This window comes from Rhea pennata, chromosome 8, assembly GCF_028389875.1.
Source record: "Rhea pennata isolate bPtePen1 chromosome 8, bPtePen1.pri, whole genome shotgun sequence".
Taxonomy (NCBI): Eukaryota; Metazoa; Chordata; class Aves; order Rheiformes; family Rheidae; genus Rhea; species Rhea pennata.
In genome coordinates, this window is record NC_084670.1 from 11,359,462 (window position 1) to 11,379,314 (window position 19,853).

Sequence of the window (19,853 nt, forward strand, 5' to 3'; positions counted from 1 at the left end):
ACAGAACTTTTGTCTGATGCATCCTGTATTTGCTGCTGCTGTTGTAAGGTCCCCTTTGTGCTAGAGTAAGCTCCCGCCTGGATATTTTGCACTGCAGGGGAGGGCTTGCACTGCAAAAAATAGCTATTGCAGTTGATTATTCAGATGATAGTCACATTAGTAAACCCTTACTGGTGATTGGGACCCAATTGGAGCTTGTCCTCTAAACAAACTGGTTTTAGTTTACAATATTAGATAGATTTTTTTTTTTAAACTTCCTGCTGTATATCTAATTGTCAAAGGTATTTCTGTTAAGGGATAGCACTTTAAAAGCAGCTGATACATCCCAATTGATCTTCAAGTATTTAAATTCTGTAACAGTTATCAGAGGGTTGCAAATGAGACTGCAGTAGCATTCTTTTATTTTCTCGTGCACGATAAAATCTCTGAAGAGTTAAGTTTCTAGGTCATATTGAAAAATAAAACGATGGAGTTTCTTCATCTAAGCAACTTATTTTTAACTCTGAAACTCTTGAGTCTATTTTGGTCTTTGTTTATGTAAAAGGGAGAGTAGAATATTGCATTTGTCTTAGTGGGATTATGCTGTGCAAAGCAGATGTTAAGCTCCTGTTACATACAAAGGGGGCTTTATGTTCTTTCACATCTGTCTCTGCATAAACAGCTACGTTAACTCTTTAGGGCTCATGTGTAGAGCTCCTTGCTTTTATTATGAGACTGTCTCAGGAAGGGCTGATGGGTGCCCACTTAGGAAGAAAAAAAACTCTTCTCTCTGACTTTGTGGGCTTCTAGAGGAAACAGCATGCCTCTATAAAGGTCCAACAAGAACGCTTGGGGAGTTCTTCATGTTGTATTGTGTTGCAGTTTATCCAAATAGTGCAATGGTAAGTTGGATGCGTTTTTCTAAAGCCCATGTTGTAAAACTGCTTGGCACTTCATCTCACAGGCTGTTCTTCAAGCTTTGCTTTCCACTAGAGAGGGGTTTGAACTCCTGTGTTTCTGTGCCAGATTCCAGTAATGAAATGTCTTCATACCAAAATGATACACACATTTCTGTCTTTTTTTAGAAACTGAGCAGTAGTGCTTTATCAGTAGTAACAGTACAGTGTGGTTTATTGTACTATTTTTACTAAAATACCACCTCTAGCTTAAATTTAAGAGCTTTTTTGAGCCTTTTAGTCTCTAATGAAGCTTTACCTCTTTTTGATCCTGATTTATATTGATAGTAGAATGTGAGCGCATAGAAGTTTATGTCACTGACTGCACGTGAACTTACTGTGTGCTTTGTCAGTAGCCTTCTTCATGATTTGCATCTTAAATCTGGCAATTAAATTACTTGTGCTGTGTATTTGGTACACGGTTGCATAAAGGCTTCGCTAGAACAGGAAGGATGGAGGAGGGGGGTGGTGGTTCTTCATATAGTCCCCCTCAGCACAGAATGGTGCATCACTTTCTGCAAAAGTTTGTCTTGAATGAACAGCATAGGCTTGAAAGCTGACATCTAACCGCACTAGTTTAAATGGAAGGGCTTTACTTCTGATTTCAGTAGGACTAGCCTTCCGTCTTTTGGGAGTTCCAAAACATTGGTGCTTAGCCACATAAATTTGCACCAGTTGAATTAAATCAGTTTAGTATTACTATAGTGAACATTTGTAGTGTCACTGCCATTTTGGCTAAGTTTGGTGCATGTCACCTGCTCGCAGCTGATTTAAGTGTAAACAAGATAATCATTCTTGTCCTGGAATACCTATCCTAATGAATTTAAATTCACACTCAGTGCCTCTTTCATATGTAGGCGGAAGTCTGACTTCCACTAATAAAAGGGAAGAGTTTTGCTTCCTCCTTTGCCATTTAATTTCGTGCAGCCCATCACAGCTGAACTGTTGATCAATGCTGCACAGCAGAAGCGTAGCCCTGGGCTTCCCCCACTGCCTTGCCATGGCGTGCCGGTCTCTGGCAGGTCTCCGGGAGCTGAAGGAGCTGGCAGACACAGCGGGTGTCATTTCTGTTTGGTTTCTCAGCAGGCGCAGCTCCTCCTGCTCGAGCGGCAAGGGGTCGGAGCTGTCAGGAAGCATTATGGGGCAGCTGGATTGGATATTGCGTTGGTTTAATTTATGAATTATCTGGGAATAATCTACTTGTGTAACAGTTCAGTGCTGCACCTGAGAGCTGAGACTGCCTGGGGCTGCGAGGGGGGAAGGTTATTCATCTTTGGTTGGTGGTGTATTTCTGTCAAATGGGATGTGATGTATAATGTTAAGAAGCTGCAGAAGAATTTGCCGTCATGTTTATATTACGTTTAAGCCTTCTTTCTGTATTAAAGCAGTCCTGTAAGTTACTACGTATCTTCAACTCGGTAGAAATATTTCTGTGGATTTTTAATTCCAGTGAAAACAGTTCTTAGTCTAAAGTCAAATGTTCCCCTGCATCATTTGCAAAACAAGAGTTACTGGGGAATAACCCTAATACACAAAAGCTAGAAGGTAAAGTGAACTGCTGCAGTCTTGCTACTCAAACTGAGCAAAATGTAAATAGTCAAATGCAGGAAGGAAATCTAGTTTTTAGAAGTAGTTCTTCTGTGAATCATAGAACTACTTTTTTAAATGTCAAATTACAGATCATCTTTAACTGCTGAAAATCAATGGTAGAAAATAATCTGAGATTTTGCTGCATAAACTAGTATCAGCATTTGTGCACACTGTGTAGTCTCTGGTGTCCTCATATACTTGTTTCTGTGGGGAACACAATAAAATTCCACGTCTGTTCGAATCATTTTAGTAAGATCTTCAGCGGTGTTTTATTCTACTTGAATTTAAGTCCATCTTATAGTGAGCAAATGTTTAAACAGAGGCAAGCTGAATGAACGTGCTCTTTGATAAAAGATAAAAGGCCATAACTGAGAAGCTTTACGGGTCTTTGGGCAACTGTGATTGATTTAACTTTGTACACATTTATGAATCCCCAAATTAGCTGTACTTATTATACTTGAGTCATGCTAAATAAACAGAACTTTGCACCTCAGGAGCCCAGGATGCGTTTTCTTTACGTGATCACAAGAATGGCTCATTTAACCTTTCAGTTGGCAGGAAGAAAACTTGTTTGTGGCCTGGGTCACACTCATCTCTGAATATGCAAAACTGATGACTTGAACTTGATCTTTTTGCCAAGGGACCCGCTTTTCTTAGTAGCTGCGTTATATAAACAAGCTAATATTCTGAGGTCAGTGAGAGGCTTTTGTACATCCAAGCACAATAAAACTAGAAAGTGTGTTTCCAGCTGTTTAGCTAATTAATGGAGGGTACCACTCAGTAGTTGTCAGCAGTGGCTTTGCTGCCTGTCACTATTGTACTGGCTGCAGAAGGATATGAAGCAAAGCATGTGGTAGAGGAATGAATTCTGACTTCCCTACTCTTTGCAAGACCGAAAAACCGAGGGAAGTCAGCTACTGATTCATTCGGTGAGAAGCAAAAACATGTAGTACTGGAATAGTCAAAGCATGTTTTTCAGGGTTGTAAATAAATAAACAAAATTAGTAATACTCTGCATGTGATATGATCCTGCCGGATTTGAATCATCTGAATGTGTCCTTAAGTTGCCCTTCCTCCTAACACTGGAAGGGGCGCTTGAAAGGAAAAGGTGGACAACTCTTTCCTGTTATCTGTTTTGCTTAAATCACGCTTTATGATGTGCTGTAGAATAAAGAATTTGATTTGAGACTTAAACACATTTAGAGTTCCCACATCTTCTATTTTCTAATGGTAATCTATTGCAAAGCAATGAGTTCCTTTCATTTTTAAGTAGTTAATGTAGCAAAGCATACAAAGGCATTTAGAGTCTGCTCTGATTGTGTATTCTGTTCAGGCCCAGGCAAACTATAAAGGGAAATTTCAAGGAGTCGTAGTGAACAGCATATATTGCATATTTTAACAGTAAAGAGGATAAATCATCTTAATTCTTGCTAGAATCTAGCTGGATATGGGCTGCCTGTGGCTGCCTGCTGCCTCAGCAAGTTTTTAAGTGGATTATTAACCAAGTGTAAGGCTGTTTGCAGCATCTGTAAGTTTGACAGGCATGTGATTGTGCAGGGGAAGGGGGCAGGGGAGGGTAGGGGGAAAGGGGTGGTTGCTTTCAGACAAAAGCTTCTCGTAGATGAATGTCTTTCAAACAATATCTTGTGATCTTGTTCTAAATTTAAAATACATAAAACAAATGGAATGAGTTTCATGCTCAGACAATAAATCTTCTGGGTTTTTTCTTTCTTTTTTTCTTTTTCTTTTCCAGAACTGCTTAATAAAACATGATGAGAATGGATACTCAGCAATAGTGGGGGACTTTGGTTTGGCAGAGAAGATTCCTGATCACAGGTATGTGGACTAATCAAAATACAGACAGTTGCACTGCCCACTGCAGATCAGAAGCTGTAGTTAGCTGAATCCCTGAGGCCACTATTGCATTCTGATATACAATTTGCAGAAGACATCCTCAGTCTTCAGTCTAGAGCTGTGGGCTGAATGACCAGTGTTCCAGCTGTAATTAGGGCACATTTCGGTAGATTTAGTGGCGACGTTTGTTCTTTAAAAATGTTCCAGTGATTAGAGGATTCAGTCAAGCTTTTCAGTAGATTTCCTGAGCAGGTATTTGAGATTTTTGGAAAGAACTCTCCAGCATTCTGGATTGAGATGATTTTATAATAAAGCTCCTCTTCCTTGACTGTAAACACTTACAATTAGCACCTTCCTATTTTCATAGACAGTATTTAGTGGCATTCCCTTTTTTATTTTTTCCCTTCTCTATTCAATTTCTAGGCTAGTTGTTAAGGTCCAGGTTTGTAACCAAAAGATATTAAAAAATACTGCCTAAAAGTAGCTCACCATTTTGCTTTCCATGGGGTGAAATTGTGATCTTGGCTCACTTGAGGAATGCACAGGTGACTGTTACAAGCCATTGGTACAGCTGGAAATGGTCCTTTTGTCTTCCCTCCATTAGGGAGATCAAAGACAAGGATTTCATTGTTTTCGCATCTGTACACTGACTTGTGTATTTCAGAATATTCTGGCTGTGAAATGTTCTATCAAATTTTCTTCAGTGTCTGCTTTTACTTAAAATAAATAATAGTTGTTATGGCTGCAAAGAAAACGGTGAAAAAGGACCCCAGCTATGCACTATTTGTTTTTAATTGCACATCTCCCAAAGCTATAGCTTGGGAGGTTCTGAAAGTTTGTATTTATGTTAATGAGAGATTGATCCAAAAGCTTAACAAAACAAACATTTTCCAAATTACTCATAGCTTAGTAGGAACTACAAATGTTTGTCTTGTATACTTCTGTGAAATCTCTGCCTTTTCAGATGATGAAAGCTTCAGCTGTATTAATGCAAAGCCATCACAAAATCAGGACAGCCACAGTGTGTTCTTAATACCCATTTTGAGATCTCCTGAAAACTGAGTGTGTAGTAATAGTTCTAGTAAAGATAGCTTGATACAGTAATAAATAACATAATACAGTTGTTATAGTAGCCACCATTTGGGTTTGATATTGCCTCACCTCCATTTCCAAATGCTGTCATGTTATTTCCAGTTTGCTGACTAGTGAGCCACTGTATTTGAGGCCTTCAGTGGTCTTGTCTTTAGAGGTGTTCATTCCTTGAAGGTCAGGTGGGGGACAACCTTGATGCCTCTCAAGAATGCAGTTTTCAGCCATATGGGAACATGGCAGATTTTTCAAATCAGCTGCATCCTGAGTACTTTACATTTTTCTCTATCAAAGGTTTAATCTGATCAATTTTGACATTTTTAAAGAAATAATTTTGCAAATCTTTCAAAGAGCTTCTATAATTTTATCATATGTGCTTCAGACTAGACAAGTTTTTATTCTGTAATATACACAATTTTCTTAAAATCTGGGCATGAAAATCAAGACTAATTCCCAATAGCAGGTTGTGCTGAATACTTTCTGCTAATAGAGCTGCTTATAGATATATGTGTGGGGATACCTGCATATACTGCTGCATTAATGGAGAATTTGACATCTAGCCAGAAACTGATCTCCATGTAAAGGAGGCTACTTTGCAAAAAGTTCAGAAACTAGGCCTGTGGCCTTACCAAAAAAAACCCAAAAAACAAAAAACAAAAAAACCCAGCCCCACTCCCCCCAAAAAAACCAGACTTAGAAACTGGAAATACAATAAATTGTTTGAAGAAATAAAAGAATGTTCCAGTGACTCCAGTGGGATACCAATGTAAAATACAGTATGTTATGGAACCCGCTTGTATAGACTTTCCTTTGCTGGAAATTTCTGCAGATACTTGGAGTTATGGAAAGTACTCAACATCACATGAATTAAAGAATTTCCCTAATGGTTCTTCTCTCTGTCTCTCTCTCTGTCTCTGTCTTTCTCTCTCTGTATATATATGTGTGCACATTTATCTAACTATCTGTATGTATGTGTGTGTACATATATACATATATATGTATAATAGTGAGAAGTTACCAGTGGTGGGTTCACCATTCTGGATGGCACCAGAAGTTCTCAGAGACGAACCTTACAATGAAAAGGTAGGTACATGCAGGTGGATTTGAGTTGTCAGATGTTTCTCTTCAGTACCTGTATACAAGATCTAGGATTGTCGTAACTTAAAAGTTGTCACCACTATTACTGGTTATATTCTTGTACTCAGTAGGTGACTCTGACTAAGGGAGAATGTGGGTTGAAGAGCTAATTTTTAATGCATGTTTTGGAGTCTCATGCAGAAATAAAAGTACCTTCAGTGTGATTCACTGTTAAGATATTCCCATTCTTAAAAAAAAAAAAAAAAAAAAAAAAAACCCACACGTAGATAAGCCTTTACCATATTTTTGCCTAATACAACTTAATATAATCAGGTCTCATGCGAAATATCTGGTGACACTTCATTTTTTCTTTTTGTTTGTTTGTTTTTAAATAGAACTGTGGTTACTTTCCTGACTGTAACTTAGTGAAAACTTGGTAGAAGCAAGAGGTCTTTGTGTAAAGTTGTAAAATTATTTTAATTATGAAAAAAAAGGACAATTCTCAAAGATAAGATACCTAAGTAAAAATTTCTCCAAAGGAATTTCTATGTTTTTCTATTTGTGGCGTTGGGAAATGTTTCTTTCTGAGGAGGACCAGATCACACTAGATTTTAGAAATAGTATTTTGAGTCAGGCTCTTCTTTACACAGGCTTTTCTCTCATTAGTGCAAAGACATTCTCTAAAATGCAGGCAAGTTTAGTGCTACAACTGTGACTTTCTGTGATAAAACCCACATCCTGCACCTTTTTTGCCAGCAGTTGATAATCTGTTTAATTGGGGGAAATTGAGGGAAAGCAATAGCTACCTCAGTAATGAATGTAGTAATTTCAAAGCTTTGTTAAGAGTTCCTGTTGACCCAAATTAATAATAATAATAATAATAATAAAATCTATCGTGCCATGTTCTTTACTCACCCTAGGACATGGAGGACTAAAGAAGATAGAAGCGCTCCTTCAACATGAGCGCTGGCATATAAGTTTGCCTGATATCTAAGGGGTGAGGGAGGCAGGCTCCTGCTCTATAGGTCTGCTTTCCACGTCTCCCTAATTTTTTTTTACTTGCTAAATTCAGATTGTGGGACTCTGAGGAACTAGAATTGTGTAACTCCAGGTGCATCCTGATAAGTGATAACTGAGCATCCTGGAAATTTCCACAGAGGCTGATTTGATGCTAGCGTACACTGTTACCAGATCTTAGGCTTTGGGAAGGACACCGTTTTCTCCAGAGATGCTGAAGAGTGAGAAGAGAAATATTTAATCCTTTTTTAAAAAGGGCATTAACATTCTGGATAAGCTGTGATCATGTGTATTCTAAACTGCTCTCTCCAACCCCAGTGATATATTAGGCATGTTGTATTTTGGCTATGTTTTTAATTACTCCCATCTGTCAGACATCAAATACAACTTTACCGTTCCTTATTCAGGGAAGGAATTGAGGATTTTTTGTTTGGTTATTTTGACACTGCTGAAGTAAGAACGGTTTGAATATTTCTCTGTGTATGTGAAGGTTTTAATGTTACTGTTGCTCTTTGTGCAACAGGAGCACTTTACTGTGAGTATGTTTGCTCATGTGGAAAAGAGAAGTTATGTTACGATTGTTTGGTGGTTGCAGGCCTCGTGGTGTTGGTTTCGTTGTTCACAATAACCACTTGGGGCAAGGAGAAACTCAATGGCAGATAAGAATGCTGAGTATTCATAGCTGAACCATGCGGCTATTTATTTTTCCCCCCTCAGGCGGATGTGTTTTCTTATGGCATAATTCTCTGTGAGATTATAGCAAGAATACAAGCAGATCCAGACTATCTCCCTCGAACAGAAGTAAGTGGTTACATTTATACATTGGTGGGAGGTTGTAAATATCCTGTGATAATGGCTAGCATTTAGTGCTTTTTGGCACAGCTGCCAGAGATGATGACAAATAGGTGTTACTTTAGAAAGAGACTCTAAAAGGCCTTTGTTTTTCTGTGCCATTACTGTAAGAAGCTCCATCGAAGACGTTTTGATGCAGGCTCAGCTTTTGTGCCCAGCTAAAACCCTCATGGAGAATCCTTTCAGAAGCCCCAGACTTTCCCCTGACTGGCAGAACGTTGAGAGCGTTGCAGTGACCTTCCTTCCATGGAGCGATAGCTCACGGAGACTTCTAGACCTGTCAAATTCAGCACGGAGCACTTCTGGCACACTGCATCCTCTAAGCAGGCTCCCCATGCGCAAGGGGCAGGAACTGTGTTTGGGCTCACCCTTATTTTAGCGTAGTCTTTACTAAGCACTGTGGATCTGATGTAAAATTGAAAAATCAAGGGAGACTCTTCTTCAGCTGGCTTTAGGTTGGAGAGACCTCATCTGTAAGGTACCTCTTGACCTGCTATGTTGTAGTCTTTCAAATTGTCTCTCCCTCTCCAGTTCTGAAAATGCAAAATGGCTTAGGATTTGAAGTGCAGTGAATAAGAAACCCATTTGTTTCTCTGCCTTTCAGATCCTGTGTATAAAGGTGTAAGGAACTGGTTAATTCGTATTACTGATCTAGTAGTACCATCCACTGAAAAGTTAACCATTTTTATTGTTAAATTTTCATAATACCCAAGCGTCTGGTTTCGTAGCAGGCTTTTTGATTTACACTGTGGAAGTAACCATGGTGAAACATTATAATATAGAAAACCACTTCCAGAAACACGCAGATAGCACTTCAAGTGCAATGAATTGCAGTTAATGCCCGAAAGAACGATGGGCTGTGAAGTCAAATAATTCTCTTGGTATTTTATATCAAATAATCCTGATGGGAGTGCTGCACTTCACTGCATGAAGTTTTCTCGAAATCCTCTCTCTGTGGCTGCTCAGAGATGGTGTTCATGGTTATTCCTGATAACTTCATGGCAGGAGTTGAAAAGAAGATGCTTTGGGCCAGATAGCAGACCTCATTTATATCTCTGCACTCTGTGCTGTTTTCGTGTTTGTACAGAATTTTGGATTAGATTATGATGCCTTCCAGCACATGGTGGGAGACTGTCCCCCTGACTTCCTCCAGCTGGCCTTCAACTGCTGTAATGTGAGTATCCTAACTGAATGGAAGGAGCAAAAACTGGAGTTTTCTCTTTGGCTTTTGAAAATAGAGCTTAAAGCATTTACAGAAGAAACTGTAAACAAAAAAGTGTAAACACTTTTATAAGTGTTTACTTATAAAAGCAGCATACGTTCTGATAACCCAGCTCTGGTTTTATGTTGGCACTGCTGCTGAAAGAAACAGCCTCATCAGTTTGTACTCTTGATAGAAATTTTTGCCCCTGAGCTCTTTTTTCACCTTCACCTACAAATGCTTGCACAAGGGAAAAATGCTGTAAAGGTGTGAGTGTGAGCAAGTGAGTGTGAGGGGCACTGCAGCTCTTGACACAAGCGAGTGTAAAGGGATACTGAAAGTGTCTGTGGAACTATAGCCTTACTCTGGACAAGCTGTACCTCTGATTTCACCTTAGTACAGTGGAGCTCACTTCACTAAGGCACTGGTATGTCTGACTAATGTTTATGAAATGCTTTGTCTGTGAGAGCGCTAAATGGTTTGGCTAGAGCTAGGCTTTGATTTGGGAAATTTCATCTCCCAGTTGTAGTGCCCAGAAGTCATACTGCATCCAAACACATGGCACATGATTAAAACCATTTTTTTTTTCAGCACAGGTGAAATTCAATGTAAAACCATACTAGTGAAGAAAGAAGTGACTTATTTTATATTCTCATGTAAGAATTTGCTGTGTTCAGAGAAGGTCTTCTTCCTGCTGGCCATCATCAGATGCACTCTCCTGCATAATAAATGTCCCTTCCCTGAGTTTTGCTAGGAGCCTAGTTATGCCTTGAAGAAACTGGAAGCAACTGCCTTTCTAATCAAGCCATTAATATGCTGGTTGTAGTGTGGAATGTGTAATAATTCGCTTAGCAAAAATGCTTTCATGTAAGGAAAAAGGTGCCAAACAGATAAGGCTTCCTTGTATCTTTCTTATTAAGCGTGTTGTGCTTTGGTAATAGGTGATCTGTGCATCAGTCGTCTTAGATGGGGCCATTTATGTAATGTTTTATTATTTAAGAGATAATAAACAGTAAACTATTGCTCAGCTGATCAGCTGAACTAAATACGCAAAACCATGAGGTTTTGTAAAGTCAAGAAACATTTTAGGGCAACCTAAGAAAACCAGTAAATCCAGATGCCTATGAGTATTACATTAAAAGTTCTTTGATATGCTGTTGTAAAGTGTTTTTAAAAAGAACTACTTGCAAGGAAGTCTAAAACTTATGGTTACCCCAGTATAAGCATTCAGGCTTATAAATGTAATCTTGTATGATCATGCAGAAAGCATAGCAGCATGAGCTGAGCTGTGGGGACTTGCAGCCCTGAGGGAAGAACCTTCTATTCCATTTGAGCAAAACCTGCAGTGCTCAGGATACAAGAGACAAAAGTTGCTCTGAGCCACTTTTCCATTGCTGCTGTTGTCCTGGATCCTGCCTAGCACAAATGAAAATAGCCAGAGAGCTGTTCTAACTTTCAGTAGCTTGCAACAGCCTTCTAAGATTCACAGATTGGTAAAACTGTTGGAATATAGAGAGCGTGCTTTCGTGTTGCCCCTGCCCTACCTTTTCAGTGGGATAGGGAAAGCAGAAAAAGACATTTTCCTATGCCAGGAAATTCCAGCTGCTGCATTAGAGCAAATTTCTTGCTGCTGTGTGCTCATCAAAGCAAGTGTATTTTATTTATTTGTTTATTTTATTACTACACATACAAATTTTAAACCTTCCCCCTGTGTTAGAAGGTATTTTGGCATTGGCCATGATACCAGTTCTCTTCACGTAGTTTCACCTCCTAGGACCTACAAGGCAGTATGGGGGGGGGGGGTCTTTGGGGGCTGTTTGTTTACAAAGCACCACTGTTCCCTTTGTATTAGGGGCGAGATCTGTCTGGGCCTGTCTGTTATGAAAAAGCCTTTAGAAGGCTGCAGAACAGGAATCGAGTCAAGTGGAATCTTTTTTAGTAGTGTAATGAAGCTAACATTTAGCTGCCAAATTAGATACTGCTACCTACAGTAGTTACATGTAACATGTATTAAGGGTTGTATGCAGAATGATGAAATAAATGCCTTCTAAATTACTAGTTAAACTAAGCTGCTTGCTTTCTAGTATAGCTTTAGTGTCAGGCTTTGTTTAAAGGTCCATTTCTACCGTATTACTTTGTCCAGTTATATAACCAATCTTGTTTCCTCACAAAATAGACCAATATACTGAGTACTATGGGATAATTAACAGAAGCAAAGATAAAACATTTTAGACTTTCAAATCTGCAGTGCCATTTACATGGATTTTAATTAAAGCCATGAGGAGATAAGGCGAAAAATTACAAGATTTTAAATAATGACACCACCAAGTTGTTCTGTTTTAATTCTTATTGTTTCAGGCAGATTTTGAAATTATACTGATACATAATTTCTGACTGATAACTGGAGTCCAGAAAAATCTTGAACTGAGAAAGCTTTTTTTAAAAAAAATAACAAAAAACAACCCCCAGATCCTTTTCCAAACCCTGAATCTAGCATCTTCCTACCTTTCATTTTAAAATGTGTCCTCATCATAGAATGCTGACAGCTTGGTAATGAAATGAGAGAGAGAGAAACTGGGACGCAAGATGACTTATCCCCATTCCCATCCACTCCCCCTCCCCTTTTTTTTTCCTCAGTGACAACACACTTAAAACACAGTCTTGAATTTCCTCAGTTCCTTCAAACTGTTCCTCTCTCTGTCAAGCATGAAACTAGAATAGCATGGCCAAACCCACATGAAATTCTGATTTGTGCGTGTTTTCACAGATGGATCCAAAGTTGCGTCCTTCATTTGCTGATATTGTCAAAACACTGGAGGAGATTTTAAACCGTCTGAAAAATGAGGAATCGGAGAGAGAGAGAAAAATTTTCAATCTTGACAACAGTGAAAGAAAGCCTAAAGGTAGGTATCTGCATTAGCACAAAGGTTACTGCAAGCTGATAGTGAGAGAGTTCAGTGTTCACATTTTGAAGGTAGGGATTTCAAATGTGTGGTGCTATTTAGAGTTTATGAATTATATTACCTTAAGCCTGAAAATGATTCTGGAAAGATTCTGTGCACTCTGCAGTGCAGAGCGTCCCTTGTGAAGGAACGGGTAACTGTTCCATAAAAGTGCCTCAAAAGTTCCTGTCCACAAGCTCTGAGGGGAGATTCAGGTGGACAGTGGTCTATAAGTTGCTAAAAGTGCATGAAAATTCAGTAACTGTTGCTTTGTCCCTGCCACACACAGTATGTATGGAGAGTGTTTTTGGTGTGTGTTACATTGAACACTTAAAAGCTACTTGAAATTTCATCAGGATGAAGAGCAGAAAAGATGAAAGAATGTTATAAAGTTTCTAGATACTGTGAACCACTGGGGAACAGATCAATCCTAGGTTTACTTGGAAATGCTGTATAGTCTTGAAGGCTTTCTTTAAAGCTGTCTAGTGCCACCTGGTGCAAGGAAGAAACTGCAAGCATTTTTTTTTTTTTTTTTTTTTTTTTTTTTTTTGTAGGCTGGGGAGCTGTCTGACTGAGGTATCTTCTGTATTAGTCGACTTCTGGCTTTAGATACTTAGAGAACAGTATAAATAGTTTCATATATATACATCTATAATCTTAAAGTAAATTCTGTATTTCAAGCCAGATAGAACATATGCGTGTTGTAATTCTCCTCCATCTGGAAAGCATCTGGAAGAGATGCAAGTTAAAAGGAAAGGGTATTCTTTTCTCTTTCCTGGCATGCTCCCTCTGGAGCACCTCTCAGATTTGCACGTCACTCAGTGTTACATGTTACAGTTCTTTGAGTTGCATAGTCTTTCCTGGGTGGAGCACCTAGTCTCAACTGGCAGTATGTACAGGGAAAAGCAGAAATCCACATGTGCTCATTCTGCAAATGTTTATTAAAAGGAGGTGATCTCTTCTTCCCATCCATTCAGTTGTCATTGCTCTACCACAGCATTAGAAGCACATTGAGAACTAGTAGCAGCTGGATGTTCCACTCAGTGAGTTAGCATCTTTTGCTAAACACTATAATTTTCCCATCCTGTTCTAATGATACAATTTCTGTATATATACATACACACACGCATGCACACACGTATATATTTTTGTCTGAGTATGTGTATTTATGTAAATAAATACATATATATACACATATATGTGTGTATGTATATACTTAAAAAAATTTAATTCTTACACATTAGAGTCCAAACTCCTGTATATTTGCAGTTTCTGAATTAGATGATGTACTGAATCGAGCCCTGGACGAGATTTAAACTCTTCATGGTATCGGGGGAGCATTCGTTTTTGTCTTAATTTTTTCCCATCAGGGTGAAAACTTCACTTAAAATTCCCTTGATAACCATGTTTTGTATGGTTTTATGGTCAGTATCATCAACAGATTTTGGGCAACCTCTACTGGAAGTCAGGATGATAAATCTAGAAACATGTAAATTGTTTTCTTCTTAAGACCACTACATACCCATTCTGCCATTCAGTTTACTGGCAGCAAAGAGGTTTGAAGGGGTACTAAAATATAGTGTTTGCATAGAAGGTGGAAGACGGGACTTCTTCATTCATATCAAATTCTTGTACAATTTTTCCTGTTTTCTTTCATGAAGACAGTACTGCCTTGCTGAATTAGCACTTTCCATAATGTAGGTGGCAGATTTGAACATAAAATGATGAAGAAGCAGTCTAACTCCACTGCCTAGGGAAATAAGATGGCTTTAATTGAATTTGCATTTCCTTGAGTCTTCAAGATGACTTTTAATTAGCCTGAGGCATGAGTAAAGTGGAGGAAATATCTCAAATGTAAGTTTTTAAAAGATCCTGTGAACAGGGCTGCCAATTTCCAAGTCAAAAAACAGTATTAGATTGGGGCAAAGAGAATGGTGTCCTTGTGTTTGTGCAGGAACTTGTAAGTAACCAGCAAACATGTGCTTGTGCAAGATACTTTGGAACATCAGAAATGCACCTTTTCCTCTACAGTTCTCATGAAGGCTCTGTGAGTGAGCAGACATGCGGTCGTGAATCTCTTTTAAGCTAAAGGTATTTCTCTTCTTCCACTCAGGGTCAATCGAGAAAGGACCAGGAGTAAAACGATTGAGTTCCCTGGATGATAAGATTCCACCCAAGTCACCACGCCCACGTCGGAATATCTGGTTGTCACGCAGCCAGTCAGATATCTTCTCCCGCAAGCCTTCTAGGAAGATAAACGTGCAAGACCCCTACTATACACCAAACAAGGGCTTAGGCCGGAAAGTTAATCCCTTCAATGCCAGGGAGGACCTCAAGGGGGGAAAGATCAAATTTTTTGACATGCCAAGCAAGTCTGTGATCTCCCTTGTGTTTGACTTGCATTCTCCAGAGGCAGGTGGTGGCCTGAAAGCTAGCCAGTCCCAATTCAGGCAGGCATATAGCACAGACTGGCAGGATTTTTCCCTCCTCCCGGGCAGGAGATGCAGATCACTTCCAGTCTCTCCTGAATTGCCGCATAAAGAGTATGGCCTGTTTGGAGGACTGTCTTCCACTGTCAGCAGATCTGATGCAACCCAACTAGGTGCAGAGGTTCGGCAAAAACTCCTTAGTAGCAGTAAATATGGTGTGTCAGAGATTCCCCCCTTTCAAGCCAAGCTGCACAGAGCAGAATTTCTTCCTGTACCAGGACAAGAGGAGGATATGGACTGTTCAGATGGGCCAGTGTCCCAGGAGGAAAATGGATTTTATCCTGTGGAGAACACGTGTGAGGATCCAGCATCTAGTCAGTCTTCAGCACTGGCTCAGCCTGAGCCACTATCTTCCAAAAGGCTCCCCACTGAGAATTCAGTGAACTCTGAGGGATGTGGCTCCTTGCAGGTGTTTGCAGATTGTCCCCCTTCTGAAGAGATGGAGGTGGAAGATGACCTACAGAAAAATATGCTGCTGGAGTGTGCAAAGCCTCTGTTCAGTGTTAGCCCTTCCAGGGAGCTGAGGAGAGAGGCACGGCCATTTGATGAGAAGGATGGGGACGGCACTGCCCCGTTGGCTTTGACGTCCTCCAATGTCTCAGCAAGTGGCAGCACACAGTCCACTTGTGACATTTGAAGAGAATGCTCAAACAGGACATGTCCTTGGGGGAACAGGTGTTCCCAGTCACTTTGACTCTGTTTTTTCTATAGTACTGGGTCTCACGTGTTTGAAAGAGACTCGGCAGATTGTAGAAATGGGCCGTCAAACAGACGGCTGCAGACAGCATTGGGAGAGCCAGGTTCTTTTAACTTTATTTCAAGTTGTGCTTATCCCCTTCCCTGATTTGTGTTAGGAGGGAGAACTACTCCAGCCAGAATGTCTGTGTGAAGCCCCATAGTTACTTCCAAGCAGTAGTACCCACAGCTTGGGTGCTATGTTAAGCAGTTTGACCTGGATTTTGGCATGGAAGGTTTCAGGGCCTTAAGCTCCAGGTTGGTGAGAAAGAGACCCTTAGGTTTTTCCTCCTCCTCTGACTTATCAGCTGCTTTAAACCACTGCAGCTTTTGTGTTAATATTCTGCAAGCAGTGTGCATGAATCAGAGCTTCCATTTTAGAAATGGGCATAGAGATCTTTCAGAGCTGTGTTGAGCAGATAGGAATGCTTTTTGGTTCCAGAGTGTCTGTGAACACTGCTGCTGCTGCATCAAACAAGCTCTTGTTTCAAAAGTAGCAAAAACAACTCCCCTCCTGCTGGTAGCAGTCTGCAGGCTCAGTCACGTGGCAAGTACTTCCTGATTAACAAAAAGAATCTTGTTCCCTGGCATTTCATTTTTCCATGGGATTTGGCTACTTGATGCGTAATATGTTAGCATAGGGAAACAGGATGCAGTAAGTACCGCTCACTTCCTTGCCCAGGTCTCCATGCATCTCAGCCAGCTGTGGAGGAAGATTTGCCCAGGACACAAGAGGCAGCCATATGCGAGGCGTTGTCTTTCCTGGGCTTCTTGGGAAATGGCCAGTGAAAGTACAATTGTACTGAGCTCTTTGGGGGATGTGGCCACTTTTCTCTAAAGAGCTGAATGGACACCACAGGCTATTTCTGCAGAATACCTAATTGACTACATCTGGGTCATAGTTGGCCATTATCACTAAGCTAGAAGGATCATGTTCTCCTCTCTCTCTGATAGAACATCCCATCTCATTGATGCCACTGCAGTAATGATGGGTCCTTATGTAAAACCAGGCTGCCTGCCTGAGGAATCCCCTCATCAGGTGAAGCTGCCAGCAGTGTTTCAGCCATGTGAGTGCTTTGGGAGGAAGGACAGTAGACTTGCAGAAGGGGGGGGGGATTGGCTCATCAAACCGAAGAAAATTAATTAATCTCCCTGAACTATTTTTTCCCCATTTGAGATGTTGTCATCTTTGATTTCTCCTGTCACTGATGGCTGTGAACATGATGATTCTTTTTTTTTTTTTTTTTTCTCCACCAGCAGGTATATGTGAAAGGGGCAGTGGCATATGGCTGCTTGCTGGAAACAGCATCAGAGATCCTTGCTCTGGTCCTACTGCGATTTTCAGGAAAAGTTGTATGATATTTGTGCAGCTTTCTGCCTCTTTCCACTGTCATTTTTATTTCGTTTGTTCATTCGTTCTCTCTCTCTTTCCTTTTTAATCTATATTATCATTCCTAACGGAGGTAGGCATTGTATGCCTGGTGAGCAGAAAGGTGGTGATGCAGTGGGCTCTGGAGTCCAGAGTTTCACGCAGGTTGCCGGTTACACTCTTACTGCACTCTTGTGAAGAGGGAAAATGTAAGCTAGTGTGCCCTGATGGAAGCAAGACTGTTTTTCCTTTTCTCGTCTCACAGGAAGGAGGATGGAGAAAGCCTTATGTTCTTTTTTGGCTGAGATGCTGAGCTTTTTGGGGGCATAGGTAACTATTTTGGGAGTTACAAGACCTCCTCTTGTGAAATATGCCTGAAACTGAGCAGCAGTGCTACCTCTTTGCAGTGGCTGCAAAGAATTGAATGAGAAACCCAGTGTCCTTAAACTGCTTAGTACAATCTTTGCCAAATTAGGCCACTCTGCAATTTTAAAGTAAAAATGTCCATCCTTACCGAGATATCTCTTTGGCCCCCACCTCTTCGCCTCTCAAAGGTGCTATCTGTAGAGTAGTCTGTCCTGTGTATCCTGTCTGCTGTTTTGGTGTCTCCAGAGTGCAAAGCAGCTTGTATGGCTGGTGGTGTGTCCACGTAATTTTCTTGAGGACAAGAAAAGTAAGAAGAAGTGGTAAGAACGCCAATGCCAGCTACTTGTCTGCCTGGTGCCTGCTTTTTTCTTGCTTTTTTCCCTTTTTCTTTCCACAATTCTAACCTTTCAGGAGGGAAAACATCAGCACCAGCTTCTGTTGTCACAAGATGCACTTAATTGTGTGACTTCAGACAAACAAGCAATAATAAGTTTACTTCTGGATCTGGATCTGGATCACCAGGCTGCAAGGAAGCTGTCCAGTATCCTACAGTTGCATGTAGCCTCAACAGAGCAAACATATGTGCCTCTGGGTGTGCTGTAGCTTGCGTTAGCCCTGATAGTCCATGCTGACATCTTCTCGTGAAGTCTGTTGTCCTGGAAGCTCTGAGCTCTCCTAGCTGCAAGGCTGTGCAGTCGGGCTTGAGGTAGAGCAACCATCGTGGTGACATCATCTGTTCTTGTTTTCTTGCACAGCTGTCTCAAAAATATTTCCCTGTCCTAAGCAGCTCTCTTATAAAGCAGCATGGGTAGATTTTTATTTTCTTAAAAATCCACTTTTTAAGCACAGCCAGCTGATATGCCTGGGGCACATCTGTCAACTTTTCTAGTTCCTTACACTTAGGTGGAGATGTCAGAAAGAAATGCCAAAGAATAATGGCTCAGCCCTTTCCTGGATTTCCTGGTCTGTATGGGAGAAGAGGCATGTGTATAAAACTGGAGTAAAAGGCCATCTTACAAACAGCTGAATGCTTGTTAAAACCCAGCGTCTCCAAGGGCCTGGAGGCAGTTGGCACTCACTGTGCCTCATCCCTTAGGTTACGTAAAGCTGAATTGAAACCTAGTAAATGCTTCTAGGTTTTTTTCCGATTTGAGGGTGCTTCTCTACTGGGGGCCATTTTCTGACAGCTGCTGATGAATACGAACAGTGATCCATGTGGTCAGCAAACTCCTTGTTTTATAGTGATGTGACAAAGTTTTATTGTGAATGGATTTTATCATGGTTTTCAACTTTCTTACAGAAGCAATTCTTGCTCTTTTAAAAGACTTTGTACACATTGGTAGGTTCCCTGAAGAGATCTAAGATGTTTTTAATTCACTTTAAATCTTCCTATGTTGAGTTCATTTAAATGTTTGTTATAAGCTATTTTCTGTTGTGGTTGCAGGTGGATAAAGTGCAACTAAGAGAATGCATGTGAATTGCTGCCCCTCAAAAGCAGTGCTGCAAGACAAGGGGGTTAGTAGACTTGTATTTGTTGGAAAGGTGTTGATGTAGTATGTGTAACAGAACATTGGTATCTTTTGCCAGTACGACTAAAGACACTTGAATAATTCCTGTTTGCACTTAATGCTATTGTTTATATTGCATGTCACTACATTTCTATGCAAAACAATTAACCTTTTTTGGGAGGAGGGGCAGCCAGATATTTGATTAAGTTTAAAGACCTTTGCAAGATGATCTATTTTCGTATTTATGAAGGAGTTTTACGTCTTAATATTTTGCAGACTGTAAATAGCTCAACTTGTAATTAAAGGCTTAGGAGGAAGTTGGTAGCCTGTGTATAATAGTAAGTTAACACTGCCAGAAAAAAAAATCTTTGCAAAACAACTTTTCTAATATTGTGGATATTTATGAATATGTAAAGAAAGCACGTCTTGTTTTTATGTTGATTGACCTTCTGACTTTTTTTGAGCTATAGAAATGGTGTATGTTTTATTGGAACTGCAATAAGAAGTAACCAAAGATGAATCCAGTTAAATATTTTCATAATTTTTTCTTGGTCAGGTTTTGTAAACTTTCCCAACTTGCTTTCAAAATAAAAATAAAATCAAGCACTGTGTATTGTGATTAAGAGGACAATTCTAGGTTAAACAAAGCTGATTCAAGTGCTTACTTAAGTTATGGATGACATTAATAGTTTGGGGTTGGGATAGTATCTTCATTACTCTGTGCTGAGTTATAAACAGAGAAAACTCTTGTTCTTATCCAGTGTGTGTTACTATCATCTGCTGCATCTTACTGGAGTGTTATGCTGTTGAGTCCATGAGACTTGAGGAT

General features: G+C 40.1%; 1 protein-coding gene across 2 annotated transcripts in view; it reads left to right on the forward strand.

The window, feature by feature from the left end:
- The window catches only part of TESK2 (testis associated actin remodelling kinase 2), a 79,620-nt gene extending 59,926 nt beyond the window's left edge, over positions 1-19,694 (forward strand). For both annotated transcript variants that reach the window (XM_062581163.1, XM_062581164.1), the window contains 6 exons: positions 4,279-4,361; positions 6,476-6,551; positions 8,280-8,363; positions 9,502-9,588; positions 12,383-12,518; positions 14,671-19,694. In XM_062581163.1, coding sequence (XP_062437147.1) covers positions 4,279-4,361; positions 6,476-6,551; positions 8,280-8,363; positions 9,502-9,588; positions 12,383-12,518; positions 14,671-15,683 — 1,479 coding nt within the window. In that variant the 3' untranslated portion in view covers positions 15,684-19,694. The remainder of the gene's footprint in view (positions 1-4,278; positions 4,362-6,475; positions 6,552-8,279; positions 8,364-9,501; positions 9,589-12,382; positions 12,519-14,670) is intronic.
- Positions 19,695-19,853: the final 159 nt, after the last annotated feature.